Source organism: Phalaenopsis equestris, unplaced genomic scaffold, assembly GCF_001263595.1.
Source record: "Phalaenopsis equestris unplaced genomic scaffold, ASM126359v1 Scaffold000114, whole genome shotgun sequence".
NCBI lineage: Eukaryota > Viridiplantae > Streptophyta > Magnoliopsida > Asparagales > Orchidaceae > Phalaenopsis > Phalaenopsis equestris.
In genome coordinates, this window is record NW_018164556.1 from 240761 (window position 1) to 261659 (window position 20899).

The window sequence follows — 20899 nt, forward strand, 5'->3', positions numbered from 1 at the left end:
AGAGGCAAGACCAAGCTGGCTCGTGCCTAGCAGCTTATTTCCTGCAAGCTTTGTTTTTTTGTGTTTTATCTTTGTTCATCATTTTAGGATGCTAGTATCTGATATATCGTATGGGTAGGACACCTTTTTTAGGTCCTCTCATACAATCTATGTATCTTTTCAATTTCAATAAAATTAACCCTTGGAATATATATATATATATATATATATATATATAATTTGATCATTTATATTTCATTTATATTCTTTTCTTCGAACATTTATATCATTCATATCATTTGCCTTTGTTCACAAGACATATAAGGAAGTGCCACAAATGCTTTATTAAAACAATTTATGAATGCAGCAACGAGTTCTTTAACCATTTCATTAATAGAATTTGCTGTTCCTCCTCCTAGAGTTAAACAATATGTATGAGAGTTCATTTCCAAAATTCACCATGATGACCAAATTTTGTTGATAAAAAGCTAGATTGATTGTAGAGGACTTCACATAGTTCAATGGGACATAATTTTAACATTTCTGTCAATTGCCAAACTTAACTCTATCAGAATTCTATAATGTGTGATAATCAATCAAGAATTAACTATGCTGCAAATGGATAAGCGTAATGCATTCTTTTGTGACCTCCAAAATATGATAATTTATATGGATCAACCTTCTATGTATGTTGCTCAAGAAAGAAGTTATATACATACTTAAAAAAGCTATTTATAGACTTGGGCAGAGCTTACATATTTGATTTGAAATTTTCTACAAATTCCTAGATGAGAATGGGATTCACAATAGCATCAAAGATCATATTATCTTTATCAAGCATAAACCTCCAAACTCAAACTCGGTGTTCGAATCAATGATAACTTAATTCATTGAGAGTTATCATAAATGAGATCTACTAGGCAAAATAACATTTGCAAATGAGAGACACCAAAGGTACGAGATAAATATTTTTTTTTTGTTGGAGTTGAATTTACTCACAGCAAAAACAGAGAATCGCTATTTTTTCTTTTTTTTAATCTAATTTTAATCCTTCCCTCTCCAAACCAAAGTACGATTTTTCCACTAGCTATGCTAACCAAATATGGATCTGTCGATTACTACGTTAAAACACTTCATCGATCACAACGCCCTATATTAGTCATTGATTTCCTCTAACAAAGGCATCCAATTTCCAACTGTTGCGTTGAACACTTGAATGATTATTACTGACAAACCAATAGGGAAACCCTTATGTATGAGACCAACCAAGATAATTGCAAACATTACTCCAAGCACTACCTAAACATCTGGTTTAATGAAGGAAAAAAAAATGCATGATGCCTTGCAACCATCAATTTATTATCCTTATATGGAGCGATATCTGATGATATATATGAAAGATAATGAAATAATACAATATTGAATGACTTTAACAGTCACTATTATTAAAATTCAAACCAAATTTTATCCAAAAATTAAGATCAAAGTTATTGTAAGAAATTAAACTCCACACTCAATAATCTCCCACTAAAAAGCTGATTTTTTATGTAATATCTTAAAAGAGAAATCATTATGTAGTGAATATATCATACTTCGTCATAATGACGTTTGGCTAATAATATAGTCATAGTCCTTTAGTGGTAAAATTTTCATCATTTGTTGTCATCCTTCTCATATAACCTTGCTGCTCTTTGGCCTTGACATGTCATCTACTTGCAATTCCATTTGCCATTAGAAAGCTATCACTTGTAAGAAACTAAAATTACACCTCCAAAATCACCAATAATCGATTTTCACAATTGCTCCAATTGTTCCAACATTAGATAGAATGTACGTGGTTATTTCACGCGCTATAACCTTAATACCCTTAGACAACATCCAAGTAATTACTCGAGAATGTTGAAACACAACTTTCATGAAGTTTTTTAATCAAAATCAGGTTTCTCCTCCTTCCAAAAATGTGTCTCATAAAATGAAGCATCAATATAACAATATTACTAAGCTTAGGATTAGTAATTCCAACAACATTTAAGAGTTCACCATCACAAAGATTAAAAATCATGTACTCTCATGTGGAATACTTTGATATAAAAATTATGCGGAGTTAAGCAAAAAGGTGCACTAGAATCCAGGATCCAAAACTCGATGGAACGATTCGCACTAAGTACCAGTGCAACATAAATTTCTACATTTGTAGCATTCAAAGATGCATCCATATGATTTAAACTTTATCCAACTTTCATCCATGAAAAGTCTCTTTCATATGGCCATGCTTGCCACATTGCTAGCATACACCATCATGACTTTTTGATTAATTCCTCTTTTGAGACTTAGATCTACCTCCTTGGTTGCTTCTTCAAACACTTCTTCCTTAAATCTTAACATTCAAAATACCAAGAACCTTTATATAATTCTCGTCACTTGATGTTTTCACTTAAGATCATGTCGAGAACATCATTAAGCTTCAACTTAATAGATCCACACTAACTACTAAGAGATGTCACAATACCAGCCTAGCTTTCTGCTTTTTTAATAGGGATGAAAACAAATAAATGGAATTAATCATCGAAGTTGATACCAACCAACCTCATCCAGCTTGTGATCATATCAAAATCATTAATATGAATCTGCAAAAACGGCTCAAATCACCTTGAGATTATAAAACCTTCTCATTAGATATGCCAAGTTCATCTCTCAAGGCTTCCCGAACATCCAAGAAAGATATCATAAAGAAAATGTGGTCCTCTAGTGCAATATGTTAAAAGCAACATTTTCTTGGCTCATTATCATTAGCTTTGACTTGAAGATGTCCTCAATATATATTTGTCTATATTCGAAGTTCTTGCTATAGAACCTTTGCGATCTTCTTATGCATTGCTTCTGCATTTTTTGTAGAGCTCCAAATACTAGCTGCCATGGAAAAGTGTGAGAAATAACAATAAAGAGAATAAAATATAATTACAAGGATAACACCAAGAAAATAACACAAGTGAGTTTACGTGATTTAGTGAGCTCCATCAACGTCCATGGCTAAAAATAGAGATCAATGTCCACTAGTCTAAGGATTATGAAAAAGGATACAAATATTTATCCTCAATTTTTTTCATTTTTATCTCATTGGAATGTGTCCCCTTCTCTCTCATTTCCTCTTCAAATTTGAACATAATTTCTAAATCAACTATGCTCTTTGAAGATAGAGGAAAGCATATTGCCTTCAATCTAAAAGCATCTCAATCATTAACTCTTGTGCTAGTCGGCAATTTCCTCTCAAGGACTCCAACTATCACATGTAGCCTTCTGTGCCACTCATTATAAAAAGCCCTTAACATGACACCATTCACAATAACAATTAATCCACAATCACTCCTCCAACCACTTCTTCAACTTGTACCACTACTTTTAGCTAAATGAAGGAGATGAAGAGTCATGCCTTCTAACAATAGATGTATTCTACTTTTATAGAAAGCATGTGGAAATGAGTAAGAATGATTAATTGTACAAAGTATAAAAAAATCGGCAAGCACCAATGTTAAAATATCAAAGTAAAAATTTACCAAATATTATAAGATCAAAAGAATTAAGAGAAGTTAAACTCCACACTCAGTCGAAGATAAAAATTTAACGTTGATATATTTCATTTTGTTAAAAAAAACCTATTGGAAGAGTAAGCCCTAAATTATTAGAGTCAAATCTATTGTTGAGATTGAATACAAAGCTATGGACCACTCTACATGTGAAATGATGTTGAGTATAGACTATTTAGGAGAGTTTGATTTTTCATTTACTCAAATCATAATATCATATTGTAACAATCGTATTCTATCTACATTGCCTGTAATTTCTCAGGTATAATAATAATAACAATAATAATTGTAAAAGGCTAGTGTCAGTTCGATTGGGCAAGCTCTAGTGATTCCGTGATTAAATAAGAGCGATGAAGACGAACGGAGAGAGCAAAAATGAAATAGCAGAAGAACAAAAAAGCTTGGACATGAGAGCAGATGGAGTTAGAGGGATCAATCCCTGTGTGATCTAGATTAGCAGTAAGTGAGAGCACAACAAACGGGTGTGCTCTGGGACCTCTATATTTCATTCATGTATGAAATCAACTCGAACTAACTGGTATATATGATATAGCTTGAAAGATAGTGTTAAAATATGATTACATTAAATAAATAAATCCTATATATTCAGAGAGTGGTGTATGTTATCTTGGGTGTAGCCTAGAAAATTGTATTTTTTCCACCTATAAAAAACTGGGGAAATCTCAATTAAAAAGTGCATAATAATTTCATCCTCTTAACACTTCAAAATATATTTATCAATAGTGGATAGTGTATAATAATGCAGAGATCCTATAGAATCATAATACATTGTGCAGAATATATCAAAAATATGTTATAAGTAACATAAAATATTAAAAAAGCATTAATAATTTACTAATGGTTGAATAACATAAGAAGAATACCCAAATAAAAAAGGAACTATCACTATCCTATAAATAAAATATAATATCGCTTTAACATACATGTAGGTTAATAAAAAATAATAACTTTCATGTCAGATCTTTTTATAAGTTTGAACAAAATACAGCAATTTCTCTCTTCTAACTATTGAATGCAGTAATGTAGCATACAATAAAATGGTAGTTCTACAAATTGAATAGCATAAAGATTAATAACTAAATAAACTCAAAGTACAAATACAACAGCACAATAATGTCAGCAACAAAAAATAAATCAAACAAAGTTAAATAAACTATAAAACGAAGTAAAATGTAAAAATACAGATAAATAATAGGAAGAAAGGAGCATAAATAACTATTGGGTGGATAACATTGCACAAGCATTATTTTAGGGGAAGTCAAGGAGACTTGCAAGACCCGTGAGTTTTGGACCCAATAACAAGTGATATTGGATCAAGTCATCAATGACAACTCATAGCTATAATTATAATAGCCACATTACCTTTTAGATTGAGAGAATTCTCATTTTTTTTAAAAGATGGCAAATCACTCATCTCTGAATGTAACAACTTCAGCTTCTCTAGATGATAATGACAACAAATTTTGATCGACAAAAATGGGCACTACTTCCAAGATAACAAACAGAGCTTGGATGTAGATGCACGTCAATTCATACATACCTTCAGTAGATTTTCAGCTGAGACACTATCAACAAAACCTGAAGAGTGAGCCTGCATGAAAACAACTTCAAATGCCTTTACTTCTTCATAGTGGGTTACAAAAGAACCTAAAATGAGGCAATTCAATAACGAACAATGAACAAACCTCACACGGAACAATAGAGTCTCTAAGAGAAGGAATGAATCCATTCTCAGACGGCCAAGCTCCCAAAGCTGGGAACAGTTGTGGACAGAGATAGTTAAGCCTTGATGAAATTCTTGCACTTGATTTAAGGATAGGAATTTTCATATTTTTCCTAGCAAACGTGCAATTTATAAGATTTAGATATATTGTCATCTTAAACAAAACAAATGAGTACAGAAGAGATTATATTATTACTATTTTAAAATTTCCTGAGGGGTGGAACTACTAAAAATTACAGACATCATTTTCAGGATTCAAATAGCCATATATTAAACTTCATATAAAGTCAAAACCGGACACAGAAATTCAAAAATTATTTAATGAACTGGATTGCATGAAAAAACGTGACGAGCAGATAAACCATAAAGATAACAGTTGACGCTCCGCTCCCTAAAATATCAACGAGATTTGTTTTAACTCAGCATACTCTTAGATCTACTCAAAACATGTATGTAGAATCCTACCCAATCTTCGCATATCCCGGATGAAAGAAAAAATAGAAAAATTATCTGATAGGCTCACGCCAATCGCATGAAAACAAAACTACCAAAGGCTTTTACATAAAACTAAAAACAGGCTTTCACATGCATAACACTGAATTATTACGTATTTACATATCTAACGCTTAAAGTTTGATTTTTACATTCATACCACCCAAATCATTCATAGCACAACAAAAATACCACTAGTTTAACTTTTTAAATGTGAATTACACCTTTTCATGCATGGGTAAGGTGACATATATGCAAAAATTGATCTTTCGGTATTAGATATGTAAATACATAAGAATTGAGTGGTAGCCATGTAAATCTTCCAAATAAAAAATATTAAAGTTTACAAACATCTAAGAGCATCTAAAAATTATCAATTGGACAAAATTAAAAGTTTTGATAAACTTTTTAATTTGCATATTTTTAAGTTATTTACACACAAACACACAGCGAACTTGATTTTATTTGGATGTATTTGAAAAAATTTAGTTAGCAAAGTTTAAATGTAATTTTATAAAAAAATCAATACTAAAATATGATGCACAATATAAAATTCTTTGGCTACTTTGATACCGGAACTAGTTCAGAAATTAACAGAAATGAAAAGCTAACTTTTATTAGCACCGAATGAGGGTTAAAACACAATGCAAACAGAAAAGGGAAAGACAATAACAACAAATCTCCTCCTAGGGCCGGGAGAGACGATCCGTGGGCGGTGCTGGCATCGGTAATGTGGTAAGGGTATGGGGAAAGGTTGACAGCTGCGAGGTTGGTTAGGTAGGAGTCTGATGGCTGGCAGGGGTGCTCGGCAGGAAGGCAGGCTACAAGCTAAGGGTTGACAGGAGCTGGTAGGCAATCTGGAAGGTTGGGACAGCCTGGCTAATGGTTGTAATGAGGCGGCTTGATGTGGGGAAGGGTCTGGAGTGGTGGACAGCAGGTAGTAATGCTGGGAGGGGTTTCGGCTGGCTAGGAAGTGGCCTGGACAACAGGGACAGCTGCAGTAGATGGGCGGCCAAGAAGCTATGGAGGAAGAGGAGGTGGTCGATGGCCTATGGGGATGCAGGGAACAGGTTGGGGAGGAAGATAAGGGAGAATACAACACCACCTAGGAACAAGATATAGCCGAAGCACCACCCGCGTCGGATACAACCCTAAAAAGAGAGAAAAGACTCCAAAGGATAAAGCTTAACACAACAACAAGCAAAAACTGAACCCTAATTCTCAGAAACAGTAATTATAGACTCCAAAAGGGAAAGAACACAAAAGGAAAGCAGCCCCTCCCCCAACCTACCCCCCGCCCCGCATGAAGCAAAAAAACCGCCCGATTCAATTGGGGTTTGTACCGGCATCTATGTCAGTCGGTTGGCTACTTCCTGCACCCGTGCGTGAAACACACGTCATACTTAGTAATCATATACTAGTTACAAAGCCTCTACCTAACAAATTAATGTGAATGCCGTTAGAAGAGTTTAAATACAAAATTAATAGAGACATGGATGATTTAATTTATTTTATAATGACAATTGCACTATTTCTAAAGGAGGCAGTAATATTCAAAATTGCACAATTGGCTATTGAGCCATTATTCGTTCGTGAGGCAAGATATAAGCCTCAAAGCACTCTACTGCATAAACTTCAAATCTTAAAACTTGCTTAAATTAGTAACTATTGTATAAGCTAAAAAGTGTGAAGTAAAAATAATATATTAATATTCTAATTTATTAAAATATTTAAAAAATAATATAAGAACATTCTAACTAAGTAAAAATTAATAAATTCTATAAAATAATATGAAACATGTTAATATCCTAACATCAAATTATAAAATAAGATGGGTTATACAAACATTAAACTATCGAAACTAAACTATTAAAATAGAAAAAAAAAATTCAACATTATTTTTTTTCTCTCATTCATACTACCCCCACTTAAAAAATATATATAACAAGTTATCAACATTTAAATTTTTAATTTTAAAGTATTAATTACTCTCATCAATTAATTAAATTTCATTAAAATCATCAGCGTAATGAATTCTTTATCTCGCATCTTATCCTTAATTGTACATACATATTCCATCATTCCTTATTATCTTTAATATTAAGACCCTCAAATTTCCTTCCAATTGCTAATGAATCCTTCGACTATGTCAAAATACACACTTTTTATAAGTTATTATCACCACAAAACTCCGACAACGATCTACAAGGTGTATTGAGATTCCAGCCTATTCCTTGAACTTGTATGGAAAACGACAAAACTAATCATGCACAATAAACATATCATAAAGCATAGGAAAGGTCTATTAAATGAAGTCTCAATTCTTCTAAAATAAGAGTTAGGCAAGGAGAGCATAACACATGTAGATAAAGCAAATCATGTCTGCCGAGTGTCCATAATTAGTCATTCCTCCCAACCATATTCTCATTGAGATAACAAAGACGGGTGAATACACAAAACTTTAGCCGTCCCTGTCTAAAGTCAGAGTGAGTCAAGAGAGTGTGAAAGGAAAGCACACTCGATCAAAGAAAGAAAGAAAGATGGCCACTAATTCACCCTCCTATGCTTGTCCACAGAGAGAGAGAGAGAGAGAGAGAGAGAGATTGAAGTATGAAGAGACCTTAGTGGTTAAGAAAATTACGGTATGTAGGGCTCCCACCCGTTTCATTCTTTGCAATGGTTTCTCTTGGATGCCAAAATTCCATAAATTTGGTATCACGGCTATAAGATCAATATTCTATCTTGCACATTTCTACCGTGAAAAAAGCAAATCACCGGTATGATTTTTAACATTATGTCAGATGGTCTTATCTTGAGAGATTAGTATGTTTATTCATGGTTTTACGTAAAAGACTAAATAAACATGTCTAACTAGTTCTAAGTTATCAAGGTACCAGCCACAAACCACAAAAAAATAAATAAATAAATAACATTTGAAACTCGAGAAGCCTGCTAAACTCAATTCAAGGAAAAAAGTTGACCAAGATATGAGTTGGATTTCTCTATTTATTCCACATTTAGCTGATGTAGAGATAATACCTTCAATTAGGGTGATGAACTACTTTTAAAACATCTTATGAAACAACAATAGACACGGGACATGAGTACAGCATGCTATAGACAAAATGATGCAGAAAATCCAGCAATGTAGCTCAAAAGATATCTAAGAGATGGAATTATCTTGATTAGTATCATTCATTTACGTTTAAGAATAAAGAAAGATAGGCTAATGACAATTTGAAAATATTTAAAAAATTGCAGACAAGCTTGAAAGAACAATAAGAAAATGTCAAATGCTGATAATAAAGAAAATGACCATGGGGAAAGAGAATAACAAAAAAAGAAAGATTCGGTAAGCAATTGGGTAGTATTGTCCTATTTTGAGCTATAGTAGCCTGAACAGTTGTTCTGTTTGTGTCCAAAAATTACGCCATATCCAAAACTTGTTTACGAAAAACCGATGTCTATGCCATATCCAAATCCTGTTTTATGAATAATCAAGACTAGTTGACTATCTAAAATGGTGTATGACAGTATGCTCTCTTGAACCATGCAATTCAAAGATATATAGACGAGACTAATGGGTCTGAAAAATATATAAATGGCATATGAAAACAATTTTATAGTTCAAAATGTTGCTTTGCCAATGGATATGTGAATGCATTCATTTGGTTGGTATGGGTGATATCCTACAAAATAAGAAAATTGAGTAAAATTAAGTTACAGCAGATCTACGAAAACATACATTTCATATCCTGCCATGATGTGTTGCGCTTTTCCAAACCTCTTCATCCATATTTGATAATCAGTATTCTTCGTTACAGAAGCTGGTCCAAGATGAATTACACAATTCACTAATTTAACGCCCTCTCTTTGACAATCTGGTGAATCTACATAATAAGAATTGAGAGATTGTGCAGAGAACAAATCTTGCATATGTGATGGCGTAGGACAGTCTACAAGAAGCACAATTGGACCAGGAATTGAAGGACCTAAAACATCGCTAGAATGAACCTGTTCCATATCAAATTGAGTGAAACCAGTTTCAAAATGATGTAAAAAAAATCAAATATAAATATTATGAAATTTTACTCAAGAATCTTGATACATCTTGAACTGAACGTCCACATGATAGACCTTTTTTTTTTTTTTTGAATAAATATATCAGTGAAATTTGTTATTTTGAAATATGAAAAATCAATAGAGAAGTGAGTACGATGATCTGTACAAAAGTATGGAAAGATGGATCCGGCCAACTTATAAAAGATGGGTAAGGGTTTGCATAAGATCACAGTTATCTGAACTTACCATAATGTTAAGACTGTCTGACATGACTGAGTTGCCAAGCTGTAACTCTCGATATTTTGGTCCAGGTTTCAACCCAAGGGATACAGCTTTTTCTGGATCAAACTTTCCCTTAATGTCAGGTAGCTCACAAGCGTAGACCACAGCAACATCACCAGGCTTCATAGATGAGCCTATTTTATCAAATCATCCACACAAGCATGGGAATAAAAAAATCAGCATTTTTTTCTTTTTTCATTATCTACTTTTTTATGAACCTAAAGGTCAAGTTAGAATGTCATAAAATGTGTAAAAGCAACTTTAGACCTCCAGAGCAATTTGGCCTCAAGAGAATTGCTGACAAACGGATAACCTCATCATCTATAAGAACAATTGGATCAACAGAACAACCCAAATTATGATCCAAAACTGCAACTCCATTAGCGCTTTGCTTTTCCCCAAAGCTGTGAGCGTGCACCATGGCGGCATTTGGAATAAATGAAAGCATGGCATCAACCAGATATTTAAGGTCAGAAGGACCCCAGACATTAATCTGCTTTGCAATGAAAGCGGATAAAAGCTGCAATTATAACAGGTAAAAATATCACATGGCACTGTAAATGGAAAGCTAATAGACTTACTGACATTCCCTCCTCTCCTATCCCGGCTAGAGTAAGCAGAAGACCTGTCATACCAAGAGAAAAAAAAATCAATTATTTACATGCAAACATTAAAATAAAATGTCTATTATCATCCTTGAGAAACTTCTATACAGAAAAATAAACAAACATTAGTCCAGACCACAGTTTAAAATGGTGGTTCACAAAAGAAAAATTTATCATTTATTTTTCTTCTTTTGTCCAAAGGTGCCCTTGCTTCGGGATGACATGGGGAAACCATAAGCACTAACCTGGAAGACCTCCGGCAGTTTCTGATGACACTCTAGTTAAGAATATATGATCAACCTAAAGGAAAAAGAAACATAAGTACTAAAAATATGTTGGCTAAGTTTTAATAATGAAATATATGGAGCATTGTAAGTAAGAAAAAACTGTGCATAGCAAATAAATCAGCAGAAACTCATAACATAATCATACAACTTGAACAGCAATAAAAAACAGTAAAGCTTCTTCATATTGCATTCACAGTACCTTCGATAACTTGATTTTGTGCTCTGTGCAGAATCGTTGCAATCCCTGAAGCATGAGTAACACAATTGGTGAGTAATTAATTGCTCGGTAGGACAGATGTCAAAAGATACGCCCGAAAAAATTTCCTTCTCAAGTCTACATGAAACAGTAATAAAACTAAACGACAGTGGTATTCTAATATAACTGATGTGGTATGCAGCTTATGCTACAGCCGAGATCAGGCAGAAAGCCAAGCCATGTTTCATTAGTCATCTATTAGATTACTTCAAAGGATGAAACCTCTAGCCTCTCCCTCTCTCTCTCTCTATATATATATATATATCATCATATTATACCTCTTTGAAATGATTGACTGGGCCGCACGGCCCCCACTATCAGGGAGAGAGAGAGAGAGAGAGAGAGAGAGAGTGTAATTTAATAATATTTTATGTAGCATTCAAATGAAAAAATTGGAAAAATGAGGTAGCAGAAAATCAAACCTAAGAAATTGGAATAAGGCCATTGATGATTATAATTTTAAAGCATTTGAGTGGTTCTAGTAGACACTAATGCCGACAAAATATGCCCAAGTTGGGGCTGGCCAAAACAACAATTTATTGCATGAAAGTGAACATTTGTTGCAAGCCAATCTATAGATTGGTCCAAAGTAATTTATATTTAAAAAAAAAAAAAGAGTAAAGTGCCAAAACAATCCCCGACTATTTACATGTGACCGTTTTAGTACCAGACTTTATAAAAGGATCAAAATAGTCCCCAGACTCTTTAAACTAGGGCTGAAATAGAACTATTAGAGCTCAATTTTAAAATAGTCAGTGAGAATTTTGGCCCTTCTATAAAATCTGGAACTAAAATAGCCCCATGTAAATAATCGGGGACTTTTTTTGACACTTTGTTCTTAAAAAAAAAAAGCATTGTAGGTGCAAAAACAAGAACAACAATTTTCCTACTTTCTAAGCAATTTAGGATTTTAATAGAAAGATCCACAAAACACTTAACTTGAAAGCAAATCTGAGTCCTAATAAAAACTTGAAATGGACCATATTATCTTCTTTCTTGTATCATCCAAATCCAAAAAAAAATTGATTTTTATCAAATGAAATTTTCATGATATATATTATATTCATTCTCATACCATTCAGAAATAGAACAAGTCATTTTCATGAAATAAAAATTTCACTTGAAGAAGAAAAATGAATATTTTTTGGACAATGAAACTTGCAAGGAGTTTAGAATTATTTGCAGCAAATTCATGATTTCATTCCTTTCAAATTTATCCATCTTCTAATCTCTTCAATCTTCATCTAGTGGCGCCTTTATTGATTTGGTGTTAGTTCAGATGCTAGATGGCAATTGTAAATGAAGTCAAAATTGGTGATCTAGATCAAGCAACATATTCAAGAAATTGCAATTTACATATCTTGTCGAATCATCTAGTATTTTAATTGCCTTCTCATATAAATTTTAGTGTTCGTTTATCTAATATATATAAAGTAAGCATTCATTAATCTTAATGATAAAAAAAACAATAGTGATTTAATGAGTTATATCTGTCTGATATATAAGCCATAAAAACTGTAAAATTTTATTTTGTGTAGACTTTGGAATTGAGCCGGATAATCTCATTAATATGAAAGTGGACGTATAAGTACAGATTACATGATTCCTAACATAGGAAAGATATAAAATAGAAAAGACATACAAATAGAAAATACATAAAATAGGAATGAAATATATAAAACAGGTAATATACGAATAGGAAATAAATCAATGTTAATAACTTCTAACACTTTTCCTCAAGTTGAAGCATAGATATCAATCATCTTTCACATGAATTTGAACTTGGTCAAATAGCAGTTGAGGAAGATTCTTTGTGAAAATATCTGTTGGTTGGCCAGTGGAAGGAACGAATGGAACATAAATTTCCACATAACTAAGCATCGCCTTAATAAAATGACGACCAATCTCCACATGTTTGGTACGATCATGTTGGGCCAATTATTGACAATGTTGATGGCGGCTTTACTATTACAGAACAAATGCATAGGAAGAGTAGACCGGCATACATAACTCGCAGAGCATGATGCGCAACCAAAAGACTTCACATACTCCAAGGGACATAGACCGAAACTCTGCTTCAACACTATTCAGAAAAACAATGGACTGCTTTTTTTTTCCATCTGATAAGGTTTCCCCACACAAATGAACAATAACCTGAGGTAGAACGCTGATCATGGACGAACCCAGCCCAATCGACGTTCGCATAAACAACAACAGAGCAAGAGATGTGACGAAAACAAAAAACATGAGCCCGGTGTGCTTTTCAAGAAGTGGAATTTGAGCTACAGCAGTGAGGTGCTGCTCGTAGGGATCATGCATGAACTGACTGACAACACCAATGGTGTGACAAATGTTCGGGCGTGTATGGGCTAGTTAAATGAGTTTCCCCACTAGAAGTTGGTAGTATGTCTTGTTCACCCGAACTGCATTGGGAACATCTGCCAACTTCTAACTAGGATCTATTGGAACAACTACTGGTTTGCAAAGAAGTAGCTTGGTCTCAGTCAGAAAAATCAGTCACATATTTGAGTTGGGAAAGGCTAATGCCCCGAGAGGACCGAGCTACTTCCATACCAAGAAAATACTTGAGAGAGCACGTCCTTTATCTCAAAGGATGCGGCCAGAATAACTTTGGGAGATTCCAAAGCAGGTTGATCGTCACTTGTGAGAATGATGTCATCGACATAGACGATGAGGATGACAATACGGTCATCAGATGAGATTTGTAAGAACATCGTGTGATTAGATTGGGTTTGAGAGAAACTATGGCCCACAACAACTCGTGTAAACTTGTCGAACTAGGCCCAGGGGGTTGTTTCAATCCATATATAGATTTTCGCGGTCTACACATTTGTCCACAGAAACAGGTTGAGTCAAAGCCCGGTGGGAAAGACATATACACCTCTGCGAGATCATCATTAAGGAAAGCATTTTTGACATTCAATTCGAGTAAGGGTCAATCCAGATTCACGACAAATGATAATAAAACCTGAATAATGTTCATTTTAGCTACCATAGCAAACATCTCCTCATAGCCAACTCCATATGTTTGTGCGTAGCCTTTGGCGACCAATCTTGCTTTGTTGTGTTCAAATGATCCATCGGAGATAAATTTGGTGATGAAAAATCCACCAACAACCCACAACTTTCTTTCCTTGAGGAAGATCAACATCCTAAGTATGATCTCGCAAAAGAGCATTCATCTAGTCCATAAATGTCGCTTTCTAAGATGGGTCAGCCAATGCTACCTAAATAGTGGATGGAAGACAACAATTCGTAAAAAAAGTGACAAATGCTTTGTAACTCGGTGATAAATTGTGGAAAGAGAAGTACTTTGCCAAGCAAAAAAAGGAGCATTCCTGATTGCGTACCTCGATGTGAGAATTCAACTCCTCATTCAGAGCATGAGTGATCCATGTAGGTTGAGAGAGTGTAGTTCGGGGAATGTCAGTCGGAGCGTATTCCAAAAACTACAGCAAGTCAACAGGCTAAAGAGTAGGGGCATTATGACAAATCTCGCGTGAGAGTTTGGTACGTCGCGTGTAGACACGAAGAGTGGATGAAGGAGATGTTGGTATCGTTGTTAGCGGATCTGGTGGGACAGAGGGTTCATTGGATTCAGTGACAAGAGTAGGTAAAATATCTAAGGGAGTCGGAAAAGGAACAGTATCGAGAAATTCCAGCTCCCACTACTCAAAATAGTTTTAGGGAAGTAGAAAACACTTTAAAAAAAATAGACATCAGCACTTACATAGAATTTGATCAAGGCACTGATAGCCTTTTGAGTGACACATATCTGAGGAAGATACATTTGATTGAACGGGGATCAAGTTTACTACAAGTTTGAGTAGTGTTCTGAAAAAAGACCGAGAATCCAATTATTTTGGGGTCAAACGTGGAGAATAACCGATTGGTAGGAAAACACAACATCATGACGGATAACAAAGTCTGAAAGTTGTGGGTTTTTTTTTACTCTACTAATGAGAAATGTAGCAGTAAGTGCGACATTCCAAAAAATATTTCGGACATTAGATTGAAACATAATAGAGTGAGAAACTTCAAAGTGTCATTTTTTCCACTAGACTATCCCATTTTGTCAAGGGGTATCCGTACAGAAGTTATGATAAAGGATGTCCTTACTTACCAAGAATTCTCCTAATATAGAGTTAAAATATTCATGGTTATTGTCGATTTAACGGACTTGAATAGTAGTCTCGAATTGGATCAAAATTGAGTAAAAAATTTTTAAGGTAACCACCACTTTAGAATTGTCTTTTAATATATAAACCCAAGTTATCCAAGCGAGGTCGTCAATCAAGGTAAGAAACCACTGTTTATTGGTATAACTCAGAGTTTGAGAAAGTCTCTATAAATCACTATGAATCAGTGGAAAAGGAGCGGAATGAGTGTGAGAGTGGGGTGAATATGGTACACATTAATTGCTTAGCTAAATGACAAATCTCACATTTAAAACTAAATAGATTTTTTTAAAAAAAATCAAATGATATAATTATTTCAAATAGTGAAAACTAGGATGACCCAACCGACAATGTAAAAGCATAACAGAACATTCAGTGGACCGGTAAAAACTACAACTATGGAATCGAGTCTCTGTGTCATCAATGTTTATTCCTGCAAGAAGTAGAGGCCAACAATCTACTTAACAGTTTCAATCTTCCTCCCCAAACAACAGTCCAGAAAGACAAACATCATGAGAAAATTGAGCAACGCAATCAAGGTAATATGTCAACTTAATGACCGACAAGAGGTTATACTTCAGCAAAGGAACGTGTAACACAGATCCCAAAGTTTACCTGACTGTAAGAACAACAAGCTCTTTACCCACAATGAAACTTCAAAAGTCATCGGCAATTTTTACGGTATCTATCCCGAAGCGCGGAGAATTATGTCTAGAAGGCTTGTGAACAACCACACAGTCATATGGTCTGTGGCTCCTGAATCAATAATCCACAGAATAGTAGAATCAAAAGCAGTGAGTGCCAGAAAAATGTTACAATGACGAACATGTGAGGTTGACGAGTCGGAGGAGAACTGACTATATCCAAACAATTTAATTAAGTGTTCCATCTAACTTTTGATGGAGTTTAGTGATTCTGAGATGGTCAAAGTGGGGATTAGTGGCACAGTGGTGGATTTTGAGGTTGTAGCTATTCCTTTAGTAGCGGAGGATTTAATCGAAGACTTAGTCGTTGGTTTCCCATGGAGCTTCAAACACTTGTCATGGGTATAATAAGGTTTGTGACAGAAATCACATGTGGAGTGATTGGCGCATGAAAGCGTGACAAAGTGTTGAGTAATATTGAAGACCAAGGTTGAAGGTTCAACTGAAGGAGTGGAGGTGCAAAGCATAACAATTCTCCGGCTTTCTTCTCAGTGAATTTCGGTGAATGTTGCCCGAGCTGAAAAAAGAGGATCACGACTAAGTAGACGTACCCAGACTTCATCCAGATCCATATTTAGGTCGGCCAGGAATTGGAACACGTAATCTTTTTCCACAATTTTTTTGGAAAAGAAAAAGATAAGCAGGAGAGTTTCAAGTAAAGTCGTAGTAAATATTGCATTCCATCCATAAGGCTACCAAGTTATTGTAGTACTAGGTCATTTTTCATTTGTCCTTGATCCAAATTTCACCTCATGAATCTTATTAGAGACCTCATAGAGTTGGCTAGAATTATATATGTCCGAGTAGGTATCGCAAATGGTAGCCCAGAGGGCATTCACAGACGGATGAAATACATATGAACGACCAATTGAGGTCTCCATAGAATTAATCAACAATGATATAATCATGGAATTCTGCACTTCCCATGTTGCATACGTCGGGTTAGTTTTCAGAGATTCACAACCTGTATTTACCTCGACCTTTGATGAAAAATAACACAGCTCGAGAGCATTAGAGGAAATTAGAGTTGTTGAGTTTATAGATGGTGATCAAAAGGTTCATATGACTTTCAGGTCCTTCGGTCTGCGGAGAGATTGTGGTTGGTGTCAATACTTCGATAGACTCAAGTACCCCGTCGAAAGGAAGCATGGTGGTGGAGTCTAATATGATTCCGACCGAGCCAAAGGTGAGGTTGGATAGCTGATACACCTAAAATATATAGTGTTTTTATAGACATTTTTATATCTATTTTTGAGATATTGCGCTTAATGAATGATATTTATGTGTTTTTCTTGCAATTACAATGAAGTGTATGAAAAATGCTAAAAGAAGTGAAAATGAGTCAAATTTGGAGCAAAAATGAAGAAAGATGCAAAAATGAACTGGGGTGCCTAAGCGCTCAGGTGCTTAAACGCCCGAGTCTGATGCCTAAACATCAGAGGCTCTGCACCTAAGCGCAAGGTACCCCACGCTTAAGCGCCAAAAGTAGTTACTTGATGATTTATTTAATTGGAGCGGATTTTTGAAGAGAAGTTTGATGCAACCCTTGATAAAAACGTGGGAAATAACCCATGAACATGAAAATTCATTCAATTGGCTTTTGAGGAGACAATTTCTATAAGATTTATTGAATGGAGATACCTTTTTTAAGAGACATCAATGCACCCTTTGGATTTTTATAAGAAAAGACTTAGATTGTCCAAGGCCAACAGCCCATCAAACTTTACAGCCACCATCGCCGCCAGCCACCTTTATGTTATTTTATTTTATTTTAGGTGTTAGTTTGTATTGTGAGAGAAGGAAGATAATTTAAAGGAACTTCAAGACATTTGGTGGATGTCTACACTTGGTTTTAATTTAAATTTCTTATTTTTGTGCATGATTTCTATTTTTTAAACTCTTGTGCGGTTGTATTTTATCTATGAATTCTGAATAGTTTTCTTTATTTTTTTCCTTAAAACATTAAATATTTAAAGAAAGTTGAAGAATTATGTTTCAATTTTGGAAGAAGTTGTGATGATTTGAAACATCGCACTTCATTTACTTCTTGATTTGGTCAATTAGAATGTTAATACCTGTTGTGATAACATATAAGATCCGAGATTGTATTGTCTCAGTCAACAAATAGTTTGAATCACATATTAATTTCATGAATCAGAATGTAGTTTATTAGGTTGAGTGCAAATAAATAGGAAAATAAACTTTTAAATGGTGTAGAATGAGAGGACTTTATACTGACAGACTAAAACCCCCAATTTGATTTATAGTTTTAGGTTTTGATACGAGATGTTAGCTCCTAGGTGGAGGGAGAAGAGAGAACTCTAGAGTGAGAGTTAGTATTTTCCATGTCTAACCGGTCTTCAAGACTATTCAAACTATAGATTAGTCAATGTTCTTTATATCATTTCTAATAAGAGTAAAGAATATTATTGCTCCTATTTGACACAACACATTTAGCATACTTCCACAACAGAATTTTTATATTTATCACTGATTCATAACAAGAAAAAAAATATTTTATTAATATTGACTTCATCTTGCAAGTACTTTAGTTAAGTTAATTAGTTGTTTGTTTTATTTTCAATTATAAAAAATTACAAAAAGAACCATTTGTTTTATTTTTAATTATAAAAAATTACAAAAAGAACCAAACTTTCATTCATATTTTAGCATCTTAAGTTTAAATAAGAATATATTGCTGCGTAAATTTTGTTATCTAAATTTAGTTCTTGTGGACTCGATATTCGAGATTTAATCAGAAAGTTCTATATTACTTGATAACAATATGTATACTTGCGTAGTATCTTATATTTAAATATTATAATTGCATTCTTATTTGCTTCATGATGAAACATTTCCTTAGTTTTTTCTTTGGATCAAATTTTTTACTTTGTTGCAAATTAATAACTATTAAGAAAATTAATTATATAATCGCATACATCGCATCTTACATCTATATATATATAAAATCGGAATCAGTAATCCCGACATAGAAGGATTCCAAAGGCCAGAATCAGTAATCCCGACATAGAAGGATTCCAAAGGCAGGAGGAGAGTCGGCGGTAGGAAATCCTACCAAGAAGATCAACAACAGTAGGCCCTGCAGATAAGTAAACAACAAAACAGGAGAATTCTGTAGGAATGAGATTTAGCCTACTGAGGGAGGTCCGGCGACTGGAAAATCCTGTAGGAAGGATCAGCGGTTGAATTCCGTTGGGAAATAGTGACGGGAGAGAATGCGGGGAAGCTAGCGACTGAAAAACTGCAGGAAGAGGGAGACTGGCGGCTAAAAAACTGCAAAGGAAGAAAGCCTGCATGAAGTTTCGGCCATGGGAAGAAGGGAAGAAGGAGCTGGCAGCTAGGGTTAGATTCTTGACTTTGATACCATATAGATTTTCGGAATTGAGCAAGAAAATCTTATTGATAAGAAAGGGGAGGTATAAGTACATACTAATGACTCCTAACATAGAAAAGATATAAAATAGGAAAGACAGAGAAATAGAAAATACATAAAACAAGAAGGAAATATATAAAAGAGGAAATAAATCAATGCTAATAATTTCTAACATTTTGCATTTTAAGTAATCTGCCACAGCAATTCTCCAAAATCTGCCTTTCAAAGCCAAAGACAGTAGTAGTTGAGTTCCAATTTTATAATCAATAATTCCAAATAAACTAGTTTTCATATGTTGTCATTTACTTTGATTGATTTGTAGTGATTACTTCTAGGCACGTTTTCATTTTCATTTAAAAGCATTTGAATTCTATCAAAAGATTCTTATGTTAGATAAAAACGATTAATTCATGAAAAACAACAATTTGCTGCTGTATATGTATGCACTTACCATACCATATTTCATGGACCCTAATACTTGGATTTTGGGGGTACTATATAGTGTCAAAATAAATTAAGCCATCATTAAAATGGTTTTTTTTTTTTTTTTTTTTTTTTTTTTTAAAATTTTTTTCATTAATGAAAAATTTTTTTGGGAGAATGGTTTTTTTTTTTTTTTTTTTTTTGCAAAATTGATTTCATGAATGAAAGAATCTTTTGGGAGGGAAGCTTATTAACTACAAATGTGAAGCACGAAGAGAACAGGCAAATTTGTAATTCACTAGTTTAATTATTCACTTTTACCTTAATTTTATCCATCTTCCAGGTTTTTTCTCAAATTAGATGAGCAAATGGTGATCCCCAACAAACTTCCCAATTGGTGATTCATGGATCAAGCAGTAATTTCCAAGAAACAAAAGTAAAAATGACCTCATGTCCTATTGGACAGTTCAAAGAAGTGGCTTCCTCCACCCTGCTCTATCTACTAATTCTTCAATACTCTACATTTGCATATAAAATGGATTGTTTGTTTCCTAAATAAAATTATAAAACTTTAGTTATTATCACTAATGTTTTTGCTTTGTTACATACCATTTGATATCTAGGATTACTTATCACCATGTATTAGACACGACTACAAACAGCATGAGATATGAAGCATTCTAGTGCTTATATCAAAAAGAGATTCATGATGGAACCATGTTAATACAGGAAACACATCAAGTTAGAATAGGTCATAAGATAGGTAGAAGGCTCCAATAATCTTTATATTGGTGTGGATAAGCATGAAATAATGTCTTGTAAAAATTTGCAAAAATATTCCCAAATGTACAGAATATTCCCATATAATTTACGTTTAGTCTTCACAAT

General features: G+C 34.0%; 1 protein-coding gene across 1 annotated transcript in view; it reads right to left on the reverse strand.

Moving 5' to 3' along the window:
- LOC110020958 (tRNase Z TRZ3, mitochondrial-like) overlaps positions 1–20899 on the reverse strand; it is a 47761-nt gene that overhangs the window by 22869 nt on the left and 3993 nt on the right. Inside the window, exons 3-10 of the mRNA XM_020719266.1 lie at positions 11235–11279; positions 10994–11048; positions 10725–10768; positions 10411–10636; positions 10108–10277; positions 9545–9813; positions 5270–5420; positions 5125–5175 (exon numbers count right to left, since the gene is read on the reverse strand). Coding sequence (XP_020574925.1) covers positions 5125–5175; positions 5270–5420; positions 9545–9813; positions 10108–10277; positions 10411–10636; positions 10725–10768; positions 10994–11048; positions 11235–11279 — 1011 coding nt within the window. The remainder of the gene's footprint in view (positions 1–5124; positions 5176–5269; positions 5421–9544; positions 9814–10107; positions 10278–10410; positions 10637–10724; positions 10769–10993; positions 11049–11234; positions 11280–20899) is intronic.